General features: G+C 45.7%; 1 protein-coding gene across 8 annotated transcripts in view; it reads right to left on the bottom strand.

Moving 5' to 3' along the window:
- The window catches only part of TPK1 (thiamin pyrophosphokinase 1), a 481,390-nt gene extending 477,404 nt beyond the window's left edge, over positions 1–3,986 (bottom strand). For 2 of the 8 annotated variants that reach the window (XR_013635371.1, XR_013635372.1), the window contains exons 1-2: positions 3,589–3,982; positions 2,780–2,836 (exon numbers count right to left, since the gene is read on the bottom strand). Coding sequence is in view for 6 of the 8 variants with exons in the window: in XM_078851688.1 (XP_078707814.1) it covers positions 2,780–2,822 (43 nt within the window). In the remaining 2 variants the exon portion in view is untranslated. Of the gene's footprint in view, positions 1–2,779; positions 2,840–3,588 lie in introns of all 8 variants that reach the window. The other 6 variants (XM_078851688.1, XM_073332805.2, XM_078851690.1 and 3 more) reach the window with 6 other exon arrangements.
- Between the last annotated feature and the right edge of the window lie 8,152 nt (positions 3,987–12,138).

Genomic DNA, 12,138 nt, shown 5'->3' with positions numbered 1-12,138 from the left:
CTACTGTATAGATAGATAGCATTAAATCCGATAGGATTTTTTTGATGCACCAAATAACATTTTTACTGTGTAGCTATGTTTTAGAAATCAGATTATGGTGCAACTAGAAAAAGATAATCAATGAACTCTCCAAACACCACTCACCTTTCTAACCAAGACCAACAGTGCCCAAAAGAAATGCAGCTTATGCTGTCCAGTATCTGTTTTTATTAAGAATAGTTCATGTAAATCTTTCCTTTTTAGTAACTTTAAACCGTCCTTGAATTGGATCAAGAAGGAAAAACTTGTAAAGTTATAAAGCCAAACATAACACAAAAAAATTCTGGGGAAAAGTTTAAATATATTGACAGAGAAAATGCTTTGTTTTAAAATTTTGAAACAGATTAACAGATTTATTAAACTCAAAAAGATGACAATTTTTTAGAATTCTTATTTTCCAAATATATCTGCTTGTTGGTATTATATATATATACACACACACACAAAGATTATATACACTCACCCCTCCCATCCATCTACCCCATGGTGGCTTAAATGAATCTGCCTTGTCATAACCACTCTCAGCAAAGCCAGAGCATCATAATAAAGAATTCAGTCCCCTTTACCAAAGCAACTCTTTTCAGCAATATCATTTAATATTTATATTACAATAGCACTCCCAAGGATCCAGTTATGATGAGAGATAGTCTCAGGCACTGCACACAATGGGGTCCTGGTCCATGACTAGGGCTCTTATGTGCTATGATAATACCAATGATAATTAATAAGAATACCGTACAAGCATATATGAAGACACAGTCCCTGCCACAAAGAGCATAGAGGTTACTTTTGTACTTTCACTTTTTATATATTATACACACACAGGGTAAGGAGATATTTAATAATGAATTTTCAGAATTGCAAAACATGCCACAACAACATAAGAGTGGAAAATCAAACCAAAAACGGAGATTCAGCTTACAGAATTGGTGAGGACACATTTGTGGCTTCAGAGCACGTACCAGGCAAGATATTCACCTAGCATATCCCAAGGATCCACTAAGATATTATAATATGTATCCAAAGATCCACAGCCAGAGGCCAGTCTTCTCATCAGCTTTAGGCCTTGTCTACATGAGAAAATTTCACCAACTAAACTAAAGGTAGTATTTTAAACTGATTTAGTTAAACCAGTGAAAATTCCTGTGTAAACACTCCTATTACAGTTTAAATCATTTATCTTATTTCCATTTAGGGTATGTCTACACCAGGGGTGGGCAAACAACGGCCCGCGGGCTGGATTTGGCCCCTCAGGGCTTTGAATCCGGCCCGCGGGACTGCCCCCATGGCATCGTGGGCCCTGCCCTGCTCTGCTCTCAGAAGCGGCTGGCACCATGTCCCTGGGGCCCCGGGGGAGGAGGGGGCGAGCAGAAGGCTTCATATGTTGCCCTTGTCTCCAGGCACCGCCACCCGCAGCTCCCATTGTCCGGGAACGGGGAACCGCGGCCAATGGGAGCTTCGGGGAAGGTACCCGGAGGCGTGGCAAGGGCAGCGCACAGAGCCCTGTGCCCCCCTGCTCCCTCAGGGGCCGCGCAGGGATGTCGGGCCAGCCGATTCCTGGAGCGGCACAGCGTGGGGCCAGGGCAGGGAGGCAGGGAGACTACCCTGGCCCCGGTGCGTGCTGCTGCCACCCCAGAGCCGCTTTAGGTAAGCAGCACCAGGCTGGAGCCTGAACCCCACCCCCCAACTCCCTGCCCTAATCCCCCTGCCACATCCCGCACCCCTACTGCACCCCAACCCTCTGCCCTAAGCTCCCTGCTGCACCCTGCACCCCCATTCACCCATCTCCCTGCCCTGAGCCACCTGTCGCACCCACACCCCTCCTGCACCCCAACCCCCTACCCTGAGCTCCCTCCCGCAGTCCGCACCCCTCCTGCACCCCTGCCCTGAACCCCCTCCTCATACTCCCTGGCACGTACTTCAGGAGGTGAAGGCCGCTTTGCCGCCCGCCCCCTTCCCTGAGCCCCCTCATACATCCCGCACCCCTCCTCTGCCCCAATCCCTTGCCCTGAGCCTGTTCCTGCACACCGTACGCCCTCCCACACTCTGCACTCCCTCCCGCACCCCGACCCCCTGCCCTGCATACAATTTCCCCACCCAGATGTGGCCCTCGGCCCAAAAAGTTTGCCCACCCCTAGTCTACACTCACATTTTACAGCGCTCTAACTTGCTGGCTCAGGGGTGTGAAAGATCACCCACCTCAGCGCAGCAAGTCTGAGCGCCTTAAAGCGCTAGTGTGGACAGGCTCTGAGTGATGGGGAGCCAATCCCCTCGTGGAGGTGGAGTACCAGAAGCGCTGGGAGAGCTGTCGCCCAGTGCTTGCAGTCGACCACACTCGCACGTCAAAGCGGTGCCGCGGGGGCATTCAGTTTAAATTAAACTGAAATAGGCCAATCTTAAACCAAAATAAGAGTGCATACATAGGCATTAGCACCAATTTAACTCTATCTGTTTAAAACATTTTTAAATTAAACCTTGTTCCCCAGTTCCACCACATGTGCCTCCTCTCTTTACCTCCTCAAGGGATGATTCCCATCACAATAACATCAAACTTGCTCTACTGGCAACAAATGAAGGGGAATGTTAGGCCTTATGTTATTAACCTTTCGAAATAATAGATGATAATCGAGCTGTCCTTCAAACCAAGAACGTAATTCTTATTGTTGTGCACACAAAATATACTTATTTGCAGGGTAAAGACTCTTGAAAGAGATTTAAACAGTAAGAAGAGGTACAATACCAGTGGGAAGGAGACATTCCAGCGGAGTAAACACACGTTCCATAGCTTATTAACTTTCTGCTTTTAAAAAACAAAAACACAGAAAATGGTGGGTTAAAAAGATTCCAAGCTCTTGCAAACCTCAGCTGTCAATTAAACCTCGCTTATTTTACTGGCGTATTCTTGAAAAAGCACAGTTCAAGTTTACTCTAAGCGGAGGAAATTTACAGACCCATATTTGTTTTCCAAAGAAATAAACAAAGCTTTAAAAGCGTTTTTGGCTGAGCTGCGGGTAACTTGCAGCACGCAGGGCGAGCCCGTTTCAATGGGGGAGGGGGAATTAAGCCACCGGCACGTTTGGCTCTTGCCAAAACCGGATACATTTCGCCACACGGCGCCAGAGCTTAAAGCCAGCGCACAGCGAGCAGTAGCTGGGAAGGAGGAACCACGAGCATCCTCTGTTTACTGAGCTGAAACAGCTGCTTTTAGCTGCAAACTAGGCTAGTAAACTGGGAGGAGGGCTCCACGTTTAGAGCTGAAAGGCAGGAGAAGAGAAGGCAGAGGTCTGGCGGGGGGGCGTGGTGTTCTCGCCTAGGAGCCTGTACCCCACTGGGGGGGAGGAGAGGGATGAGTAGGTCTCCCCCCCCCCAACCCCCAGGGAAGCAAAGGGTGACAAGAGGCGCCTGGGAGGCAGCAGTAATAGCGGGGGCTGCGGAGCACGTGGGTTTCAGCCTAGGAAGCAGCAGCAGCAGCTGCTGACCGTGCAGCGCCCCCTGCACCAGGCGCGCGCAGGAGGGCGGGCTGGGAGCGGGGCGCTCGCGCCGGGGTACCTGAGACTCCGTTGCCTGCGGCTGCTGCGGGGGCCTGGCGCTGGGGCGGGCGCGTGCAGGTGCCCGGGCGGGGGAGAAGCGAGGAGAAGAGAAGGGAAGGGAAGGGGAGGGGAGGAACGGCGATGGCATCGATTCCGGCACGGATCCGTTGCTCCGCGATCGATTTAGAACGGCGGCGGCAGCGGCCGGAAGAGCGAGCGGGAGAGTGGCCAGCCCAGCCCAGCCCAGCCCGGGCAGCGAGCGGGAGGATGCGTGCAGGGGGCAGGGAGTGCGACTGCAGCTGTCCTCGCAGGCTGAGCACCTTTCTCTGCTGCTGCGGACTCCAGTGGGAGCGGCAGGTGCCCAGCCCCTGCGAGATAATCCCTGGGCTGTGCATTTTAGATGCCTGACTGCAGGCGTTCACCCACCTCTGAGACTTTTGCCCCCCCCCCCCCCCGGCTAAGCTGTAAAGAGAGAGGTGGCAGCTCTTTTTATTTATGCTCTGTCCTCTTGCATGAACGCGTTACTAACCCCGCACGCACGCACGCATAATGATGGTTTTAGCACAGTGTTATGTTACGTTTCTCGTTGATTGGGCGTTTTGTGCGCACACTGTGCCTGGGGCTGGCTAGACCATGTGGAGTGATTTCTTGGCCATTTGGGGGCACTAGGAATTTGCACTGGCTTGTAAATGTTATATTTTTGTTTTTGCGGGGAGGGGAGAATGGGAGACTTAGCTTTCAAGGGAAAATACTAAGCTCCACATTCAAGCTGTAAAGAAAGACAGCAAAAGGACAACAGCTGCAAAAAGAACAGGGGTGCTTTAATAGCAAAGGCAACTCAGATTTTCTTGCATCATCTATAATAGTGTAGGATAAAACCCCTGAGAACAGCATGCTGAAGAGTGAGGCAGTGATCTAGTTCGGCTCTCTGTAAAATCAAGTCAGAGCAGCTTTCCACCGCAACCCCTGCCAACAAACAAAAAGTCATAGAAGAAATAGCTGCAGAAAAAGGGTTGCAAATCATACAGAAAAGCTGTTGCTGATGTTTGAATATTTTATATTTTTTCAGTTAGTGTCATTACTGGATGTGTGTAACAAAAAACAACTTGGTAAGAGAAAATTGTGGGAGAGCCCATTAGGTTTTTATTTCTCTTGAACTAGATTTGGGCAGAGTGATATTTTGAGGGGGGGGACGTTTATTAAATAAAGCTGGGGGACTGCAAAGAACAGTTTTAAAAGCATTGCATTAAGATGTGAGGAAGTACACTTCTGGGATAACAGATTGCAAGATCTCTGGGACAAAAACTGTCTGTGTTTGATTCTGCAAACACTATAAGCTATATAATATAAGGCATGGTCCATTGACTTCAATCTAAGTACTTATATTGCTCTCATCACTGTAGTATTTGAATGTTACAGTCATTAATGGACTTATTTCTTCAGAATATCCCTGTGAGACAGGGAAGTACTAACTCCATTTTAGAGATTGAGATCAGAGGCACTGGGTAGATTAAGTGACCTGCCCAAGGTCACACAGGAGGGCTGTGGCTGAGCTGAGAATTTATCTCAGATCTAAAGTCCCAGTTGAGTGCTTTATCCCACTAGGGAGGCCATCCTAACCTATTAGGACTGTTTAGGGTGGTATACTCTTTGGGCCTGATCTAAAGTGCATGGAAGTGTATGAAGGGCTTTCACTGATTTTGATGGGCTTTGGCTTAGGGCTTATAGCCAGTAGTAAGTCTGTGTTTAATAAAGAGCCTGACTGTGCACAGGCTTACAGGTCATCAGTGCTTAAATTAATAACAATATTGTAGGTCTGTGTTGCTCTGAGTTGTAAAGCTGAATATATTAAGATAACTTCAGATGTGTACGGGTTGATATAACAAGTGATTATATAATGGCTAATGCTAATAAAAATCAATTTAAAATCTAAAGGTGGTTTTAAAAAAAAAACCACTTTCCTTTGTATTAACTTTCCCAAACAAATGGAGGTGTTGCATGAAACAAATGAGAGAAACCATCATGCTTAATTACAAAAAAAACTACCAATACCTGTTAAAAACATTCTGGTTTAGCAAAAAGAAAAGGAGGACTTGTGGCACCTTAGAGACTAACCAATTTATTTGAGCATAAGCTTTCGTGAGCTACAGCTCACTTCATCGGATGCATACTGTGAAAAGTGTAGAAGATCTTTTTATATACACACAAAGCATGAAAAAATACCTCCTCCCACCCCAGTCTCCTGCTGGTAATTGCTTATCTAAAGTGATCACTCTCCTTACAATGTGTATGATAATCAAGTTGGGCCATTTCCAGCACAAATCCAGGTTTTCTCACCCCCCCCCCCACAAACCCACTCTCCTGCTGGTAATTGCTTATCTAAAGTGATCACTCTCCTTACAGTGTGTATGATAATCAAGGTGGGCCATTTCCAGCACAAATCCAGGGTTTAACAAGAATGTCTGGGGGGGAGGGGGGGAGGAAAAAACAAGGGGAAATAGGTTACCTTACATAATGACTTAGCCACTCCCAGTCTCTGTTCAAGCCTAAGATAATTGTATCAAATTTGCAAATGAATTCCAATTCAACAGTTTCTCGCTGGAGTCTGGATTTGAAGTTTTTTTGTTGTAATATCACAACTTTCATGTCTGTAATTCCGTGACCAGAGAGATTGAAGTGTTCTCCGACTGGTTTATGAATGTTATAATTCTTGACATCTGATTTGTGTCCATTTATTCTTTTACGTAGAGACTGTCCAGTTTGACCAATGTACATGGCAAATGGGCATTGCTGGCCCATGATGGTATATATCACATTGGTGGATGTGCAGGTGAATGAGCCTCTGAAAGTGTGGCTGATGTTGTTAGGCCCTGTGATGGTGTCCCCTGAATAGATCTGTGGGCACAGTTGGCAACGGGCTTTGTTGCAAGGATAGGCTTCTGGGTTAGTGGTTCTGTTGTGTGGTATGTGGTTGCTGGTGAGTATTTGCTTCAGGTTGGGGGGCTGTCTGTGGGCAAGGACTGGCCTGTCTCCCAAGATTTGTGAGAGTGTTGGGTCATCCTTCAGGATAGGTTGTAGATCCTTAATAATGCGTTGGAGGGGTTTTAGTTGGGGACTGAAGGTGACGGCTAGTGGTATTCTGTTATTTTCTTTGTTAGGCCTGTCCTGTAGTAGGAGACTTCTGGGAACTCTTCTGACTCTATCAATCTGTTTCTTCACTTCCGCAGGGGGGTATTGTAGTTGTAAGAATGCTTGAGAGAGATCTTGTAGGTGTTTGTCTCTGTCTGAGGGGTTGGAGCAAATGCGGTTGTATCGCAGAGCATGGCTGTAGACGATGGATCGTGTGGTGTGGTCAGGGTGAAAGCTGGAGGCATGTAGGTAGGAATAGCGGTCAGTGGGTTTCCGGTATAGGGTGGTGTTTATATGACCATCGTTTATTAGCACTGTAGTGTCCAGGAAGTGGATCTCTTGTGTGGACTGGACCAGGCTGAGGTTGATGGTGGGATGGAAATTGTTGAAATCATGGTGGAATTCCTCAAGAGCTTCTTTTCCATGGGTCCAGATGATGAAGATGTCATCAGTATAGCACAAGAAGAGTAGGGGCATTAGGGGACGAGAGCTGAGGAAGCGTTGTTCTAAGTCAGCCATAAAAATGTTGGCATACTGTGGGGCCATGCGGGTACCCATAGCAGTGCCGCTGATCTGAAGGTATACATTGTCCCCAAATGTAAAATAGTTATGGGTAAGGACAAAGTCACAAAGTTCAGCCACCAGGTTAGCCGTGACATTATCGGGGATAGTGATCCTGACGGCTTGTAGTCCATCTTTGTGTGGAATGTTGGTGTAGAGGGCTTCTACATCCATAGTGGCCAGGATGGTGTTATCAGGAAGATCACCGATGGATTGAAGTTTCCTTAGGAAGTCAGTGGTGTCTCGAAGGTAGCTGGGAGTGCTGGTAGCGTAGGGCCTGAGGAGGGAGTCTACATAGCCAGACAATCCTGCTGTCAGGGTGCCAATGCCTGAGATGATGGGGCGCCCAGGATTTCCAGGTTTATGGATCTTGGGTAGTAGATAGAATATCCCAGGTCGGGGTTCCAGGGGTTTCTGGTTTAGGATTCTTTGTATGATTGTGCAGTCAACCTACAAATAATAACTATCATCCTAAACTATTAAAACTAAAATAATCTGGGGCCTAAGGTTGCAATTCTATAACTGGACTCCTGCATCTGCGTGGAAGTCTGTTGTCTTCAGGGGGATTCTGTGCAGGCATAAAGGAGCACCAATTGCAGGATCAGGACCTGGATTACTGTATCCTTTCTGAGATTTACTTTTTTCAATGCTTTTGGCTTGGATCATGAAACGACTTCACATGAAAGGTTTTGGTCCTAGTCAGTTTCATTTTCTAGTTTCCCTGCACTCACAATACAGAAGGATGATCTTTAAATCTAAATAAGCATATTTTCATTTATATTTAAGAAAGTCATGGAAACTGTTTTCATTTAAGATTGGGTTTTGTAAATATATGCAAAATATATAATAACAGAAAAACAAACAGCATGAGGCCTCAAGTATCTGACAATGTCTCTTTAAATTTAACTTTTAAAAGGTTCTGGATGGTTTTGTCATTGCTCTTTGAGGCCCTGAAAATATGGCTTTTAGTTGCCATCTTTTAGATCGGTGTCTGATTTTGCTGATATTTTAGAGCTGGTTGTCCTGTAACAAATGCCCTTTCTTATTCTATGTTACTTCTTAATATCACCTACCATCTCTTTCTTTTTTGAGTTCTCAGTGTGTTTTCCTGGGGTTCAAGTCCTGCTTTGGCTGGCAGCTTCTCAGAGGAAATATAAGATTGCTCTTTTTTGGACAATTTAGAGGAATTATACTGAGCCCTGCAGTAGAGGGCAGCAAAGGAACATGGCTCAAGGAGTGAGCTGGCAGTTGCTATTTTCAAGTTTGTTAGTTGCATTTATTTCCTAGAAGAACAGAGACTGTTGAAGCAATCTGGGGCTCCTGCAAACCCATTCAATGGGAATACCTTACTCCAGGATTTAACACGCCACCTTCTCTTCCATTCAAACTCTATATTATGTTGGTTCAGGGGCCGTGTCAGAGAAGAGAAATAGGTAATAGATGCACTGGGGAAATTAAGAAAGGCAAATTAAGTGAACAGAGGTTTCCAGTTAAACTGGAGGATAATGGAGCTATTATGCCCAATATAAAGGAAACAGCATCCCAGTCCCCTAGAGATATTGAGCTCTCAGTTATGACGCAGCCAGTGCTGCGTAACACATGGACCTGAAGCATGGTCAAAAACTCACTGCCCCTAGCGGTGGACCCCATTAACAGACTCCAGTGGCTTTAGGTTTGGTAACATAGGTATGTCTACACAGCAAAGAAAAACCCGCGGTTAGCCCATGGCAGCCAGTTCAGGCTCACAGGGCTCGGCCTGTTTCATTGCTGTGCAGACTTCCGGCTCAGGCTGGAACCTGAGCTCTGGGACCCTCCCACCTACCAGGGTCCTAGAGTCTGGGCCTCAGCCCAAGCCCAGAAGTCTACACAGCACTGAAACAGCCCCGCAGCCTGAGACTCCGCAAGCCCGAATCAGTTGGTACAGGCCCACTGTGAGTTTCTCTTTGCTGTGTAGACGTACCCATTGTCTTTGGAAAAGGATGTAGCCTTTAGGTATTTTTGATCTTTCAGGTGTGTTCTCCAGCAGTTTGCAAAGACGTTAAGAATAAAGATTAAAATCTTCACACAAATTTTACTCCTCAAAGTTAGCAAGAAACTCAGGGCAGTGGTAGATGGAGTGCTCATCTTGAAGAAGTGGGGGTGGGGTGGGAAACAGATGCAGTCTGGAAGCATTTTAATGAAAGATATTAAAAAATGGTGACGGACTTACTTTACACTACACATACCAGCAAGGTCATCCCCATGACAGCCCTTAGGAACAAATCCCCTCCCTATTTCAAAATTGTCTTCCCACTCTTGAGATTCTATATTTCAAACAAAGGATCGGAACTGGACAGGATTTTGGAGCATATCAACATCATTCTTTAAACAGGTTAAAGAGCAAATTTTACAGAGGCTGAGTATGCTGCTTCCCACAACATACCTGGCTCGGAGCAATAGAATGAATGGTAATTCATACCTTGCTACCGCAGCCTCTGTGGTGCCTCTGCTCTCATCCTCTTATTTAACATTCTCATTGTCTTTTTTCTTTCAGTTTTGATGATAGTTTTCTCAACCATAGATCAAGTGATTCATTCTCTCCTGATGTTGCTTCTGTTTCACAAACATCTGAATCAACCTTTCTGAGAACAGTTTTCTGTCTGTCCTCAGCGGCTAATCTGTCCAGCTGATGTGAAGTGCTGGTTTGGAACAGCATGCCTTTTTGTCTCCCTCTTGTTTGTCTTTTCTGCCCCCCTTTCACCAGTTTTCTGCTGCTGTTTCTGTCCTATATTTGTCCCCCTCAAGTTCTGCTCCTCTCCATTTGTCTTCCTTTACCTCTTCTACTTTCATTCCTTCTCTACTTTCCCTAGGGTGACCAGACAGCAAGTGTGAAAAATTGGGAAGGGGGTGGAAGGTAACAGGAGCCTATATAAGAAAGAAAAATCATGACTGTCCCTATAAAATTGGGACATCTAGTCACCCCAACTTTCCCTCCTTCACTGAGTTCTTTTTCTGTTCCTGGGAGTATGTCTACACTGCATCTAGAAATGAACCTCCCTACCTGGCCCCACAGAATTGTGGTGGTGGGGCTCGCACTAGCGTGCTCAAAAAGTAGCTATAACATATACACAGCTATTTTTAGCGCAATAGGAAGAGCTGCGCTACATCAAGTCTGGGAGGCTCCATCCCAGATGCAATGTAGACATATCCTGAAAGATCCAAGTGTAATGGTCAACTGCCTGCCAGCCATTGTTGTAACAAAAAGAAATGGAGGACTTGTGGCACCTTAGAGACTAACAAATTTATTTGAGCATAAGCTTTCGTGAGCTACAGCTCACTTCATCGGATGCATTCAGTGGAAAATACAGTGGGGAGATTTATATATATAGAGAACATGAAACAATGGGTGTTACCATACACACTGTAACGAGAGTGATCACTTAAGGGGAGCTATTACCAGCAGGAGAGTGGGGGCGGAGAAAAACCTTTTGTAGTGAAAATCAAGGTGGGCCATTGCCAGCAGTTGACAAGAACATCTGAGGAACAGTTGCCGGGGGGGGGGGGGGGGCAGGGGGAATAAACATGGGGAAATAGTTTTACTTTGTGTAATGAAACATACACTCCCATTCTCTATTCAAGCCTAAGTTAATTGTATCCAGTTTGCAAATTCATTCCAATTCAGCAGTCTCTCGTTGGAGTCTGTTTTTGAATTTTTGTTGTTGTAATATTGTGACTTTTAAGTCTGTAATCAAGTGACCAGGAAAATTGAAGTGTTCTCCGACTGGTTTTTGAACGTTATAATTCTTGATGTCTGATTTGTGTCCATTTATTCTTTTACATAGAGACAGTCCAGTTTGACCAATGTCCATGGCAGAGGGGCATTGCTGGCACATGATGGCATATATCACATTGGTAGATGTGCAGGTGAACGAGCCTTTGATATTGTGGCTGATGTGATTAGGCCCTATGATGGTGTCCCCTGAATAGATATGTGGACACGGTTGGCAACGGGCTTTGTTGCAAGGATAGGTTCCTGGGTTAGTGGTTCTGTTGTGTGATGTGTGGTTGCTGGTGAGTATTTGCTTCAGGTTGGGGGGCTGTCTGTAAGCAAGGACTGGCCTGTCTCCCAAGATCTGTGAGAGTGATGGGTCGTCCTTCAAGATAGGTTGTAGATCCTTGATGATGCGTTGGAGACGTTTTAGTTGGGGGTTGAAGGTGATGGCTAGTGGCGTTCTGTTATTTTCTTTGTTGGCCTGTCCTGTAGTAGGTGACTTCTGGGTACTCTTCTGGCTCTGTCAATCTGTTTCTTCACTTCCGCAGGGGGGTATTGTAGTTGTAAGAATGCTTGATAGAGATCTTGTAGGTGTTTCTCTCAGTCTGAGGGGTTGGAGCAAATGCAGTTGTATCGTAGAGCTTGCTGTAGACAATGGATCATGTGGTGTTGTCTGGATGAAAGCTGGAGGCATGTAGGTAGGAATAGCGGTCAGTACGTTTCCTTAAGTGATCATTTTCATTACAGTGTGTATGGTAACACCCATTGTTTCATGTTCTCTATGTATATAAAATCTCCACACTGTATTTTCCACTGAATGCATCCGATGAAGTGAGCTGTAGCTTACGAAAGCTTATGCTCAAATAAATTTGTTAGTCTCTAAGGTGCCACAAGTACTCCTTTTCTTTTTGCAAATACAGACTAACACAGCTGCTACTCTGAAACCTGTCATTATGCAAGGCACTGAATTTAGCCATATGGAGTGGAAATCTATCAACTTCATGAAAAAACTCATACAGATACAGACAGACATCATCTTCCTTTCTGAATGCAAACAGATGGACATCATACCAAAAGGACTGAAGGTAAAAAATCCATTACAATTTACATACCACACAGACTATGCTG

The sequence above is a fragment of the Lepidochelys kempii genome, chromosome 2 (assembly GCF_965140285.1).
Source record: "Lepidochelys kempii isolate rLepKem1 chromosome 2, rLepKem1.hap1, whole genome shotgun sequence".
In the NCBI taxonomy this organism is placed as follows: domain Eukaryota; kingdom Metazoa; phylum Chordata; order Testudines; family Cheloniidae; genus Lepidochelys; species Lepidochelys kempii.
Note: the sequence above shows the minus strand (reverse complement) of the source record. Positions and strands in the feature narration are given on the sequence as shown.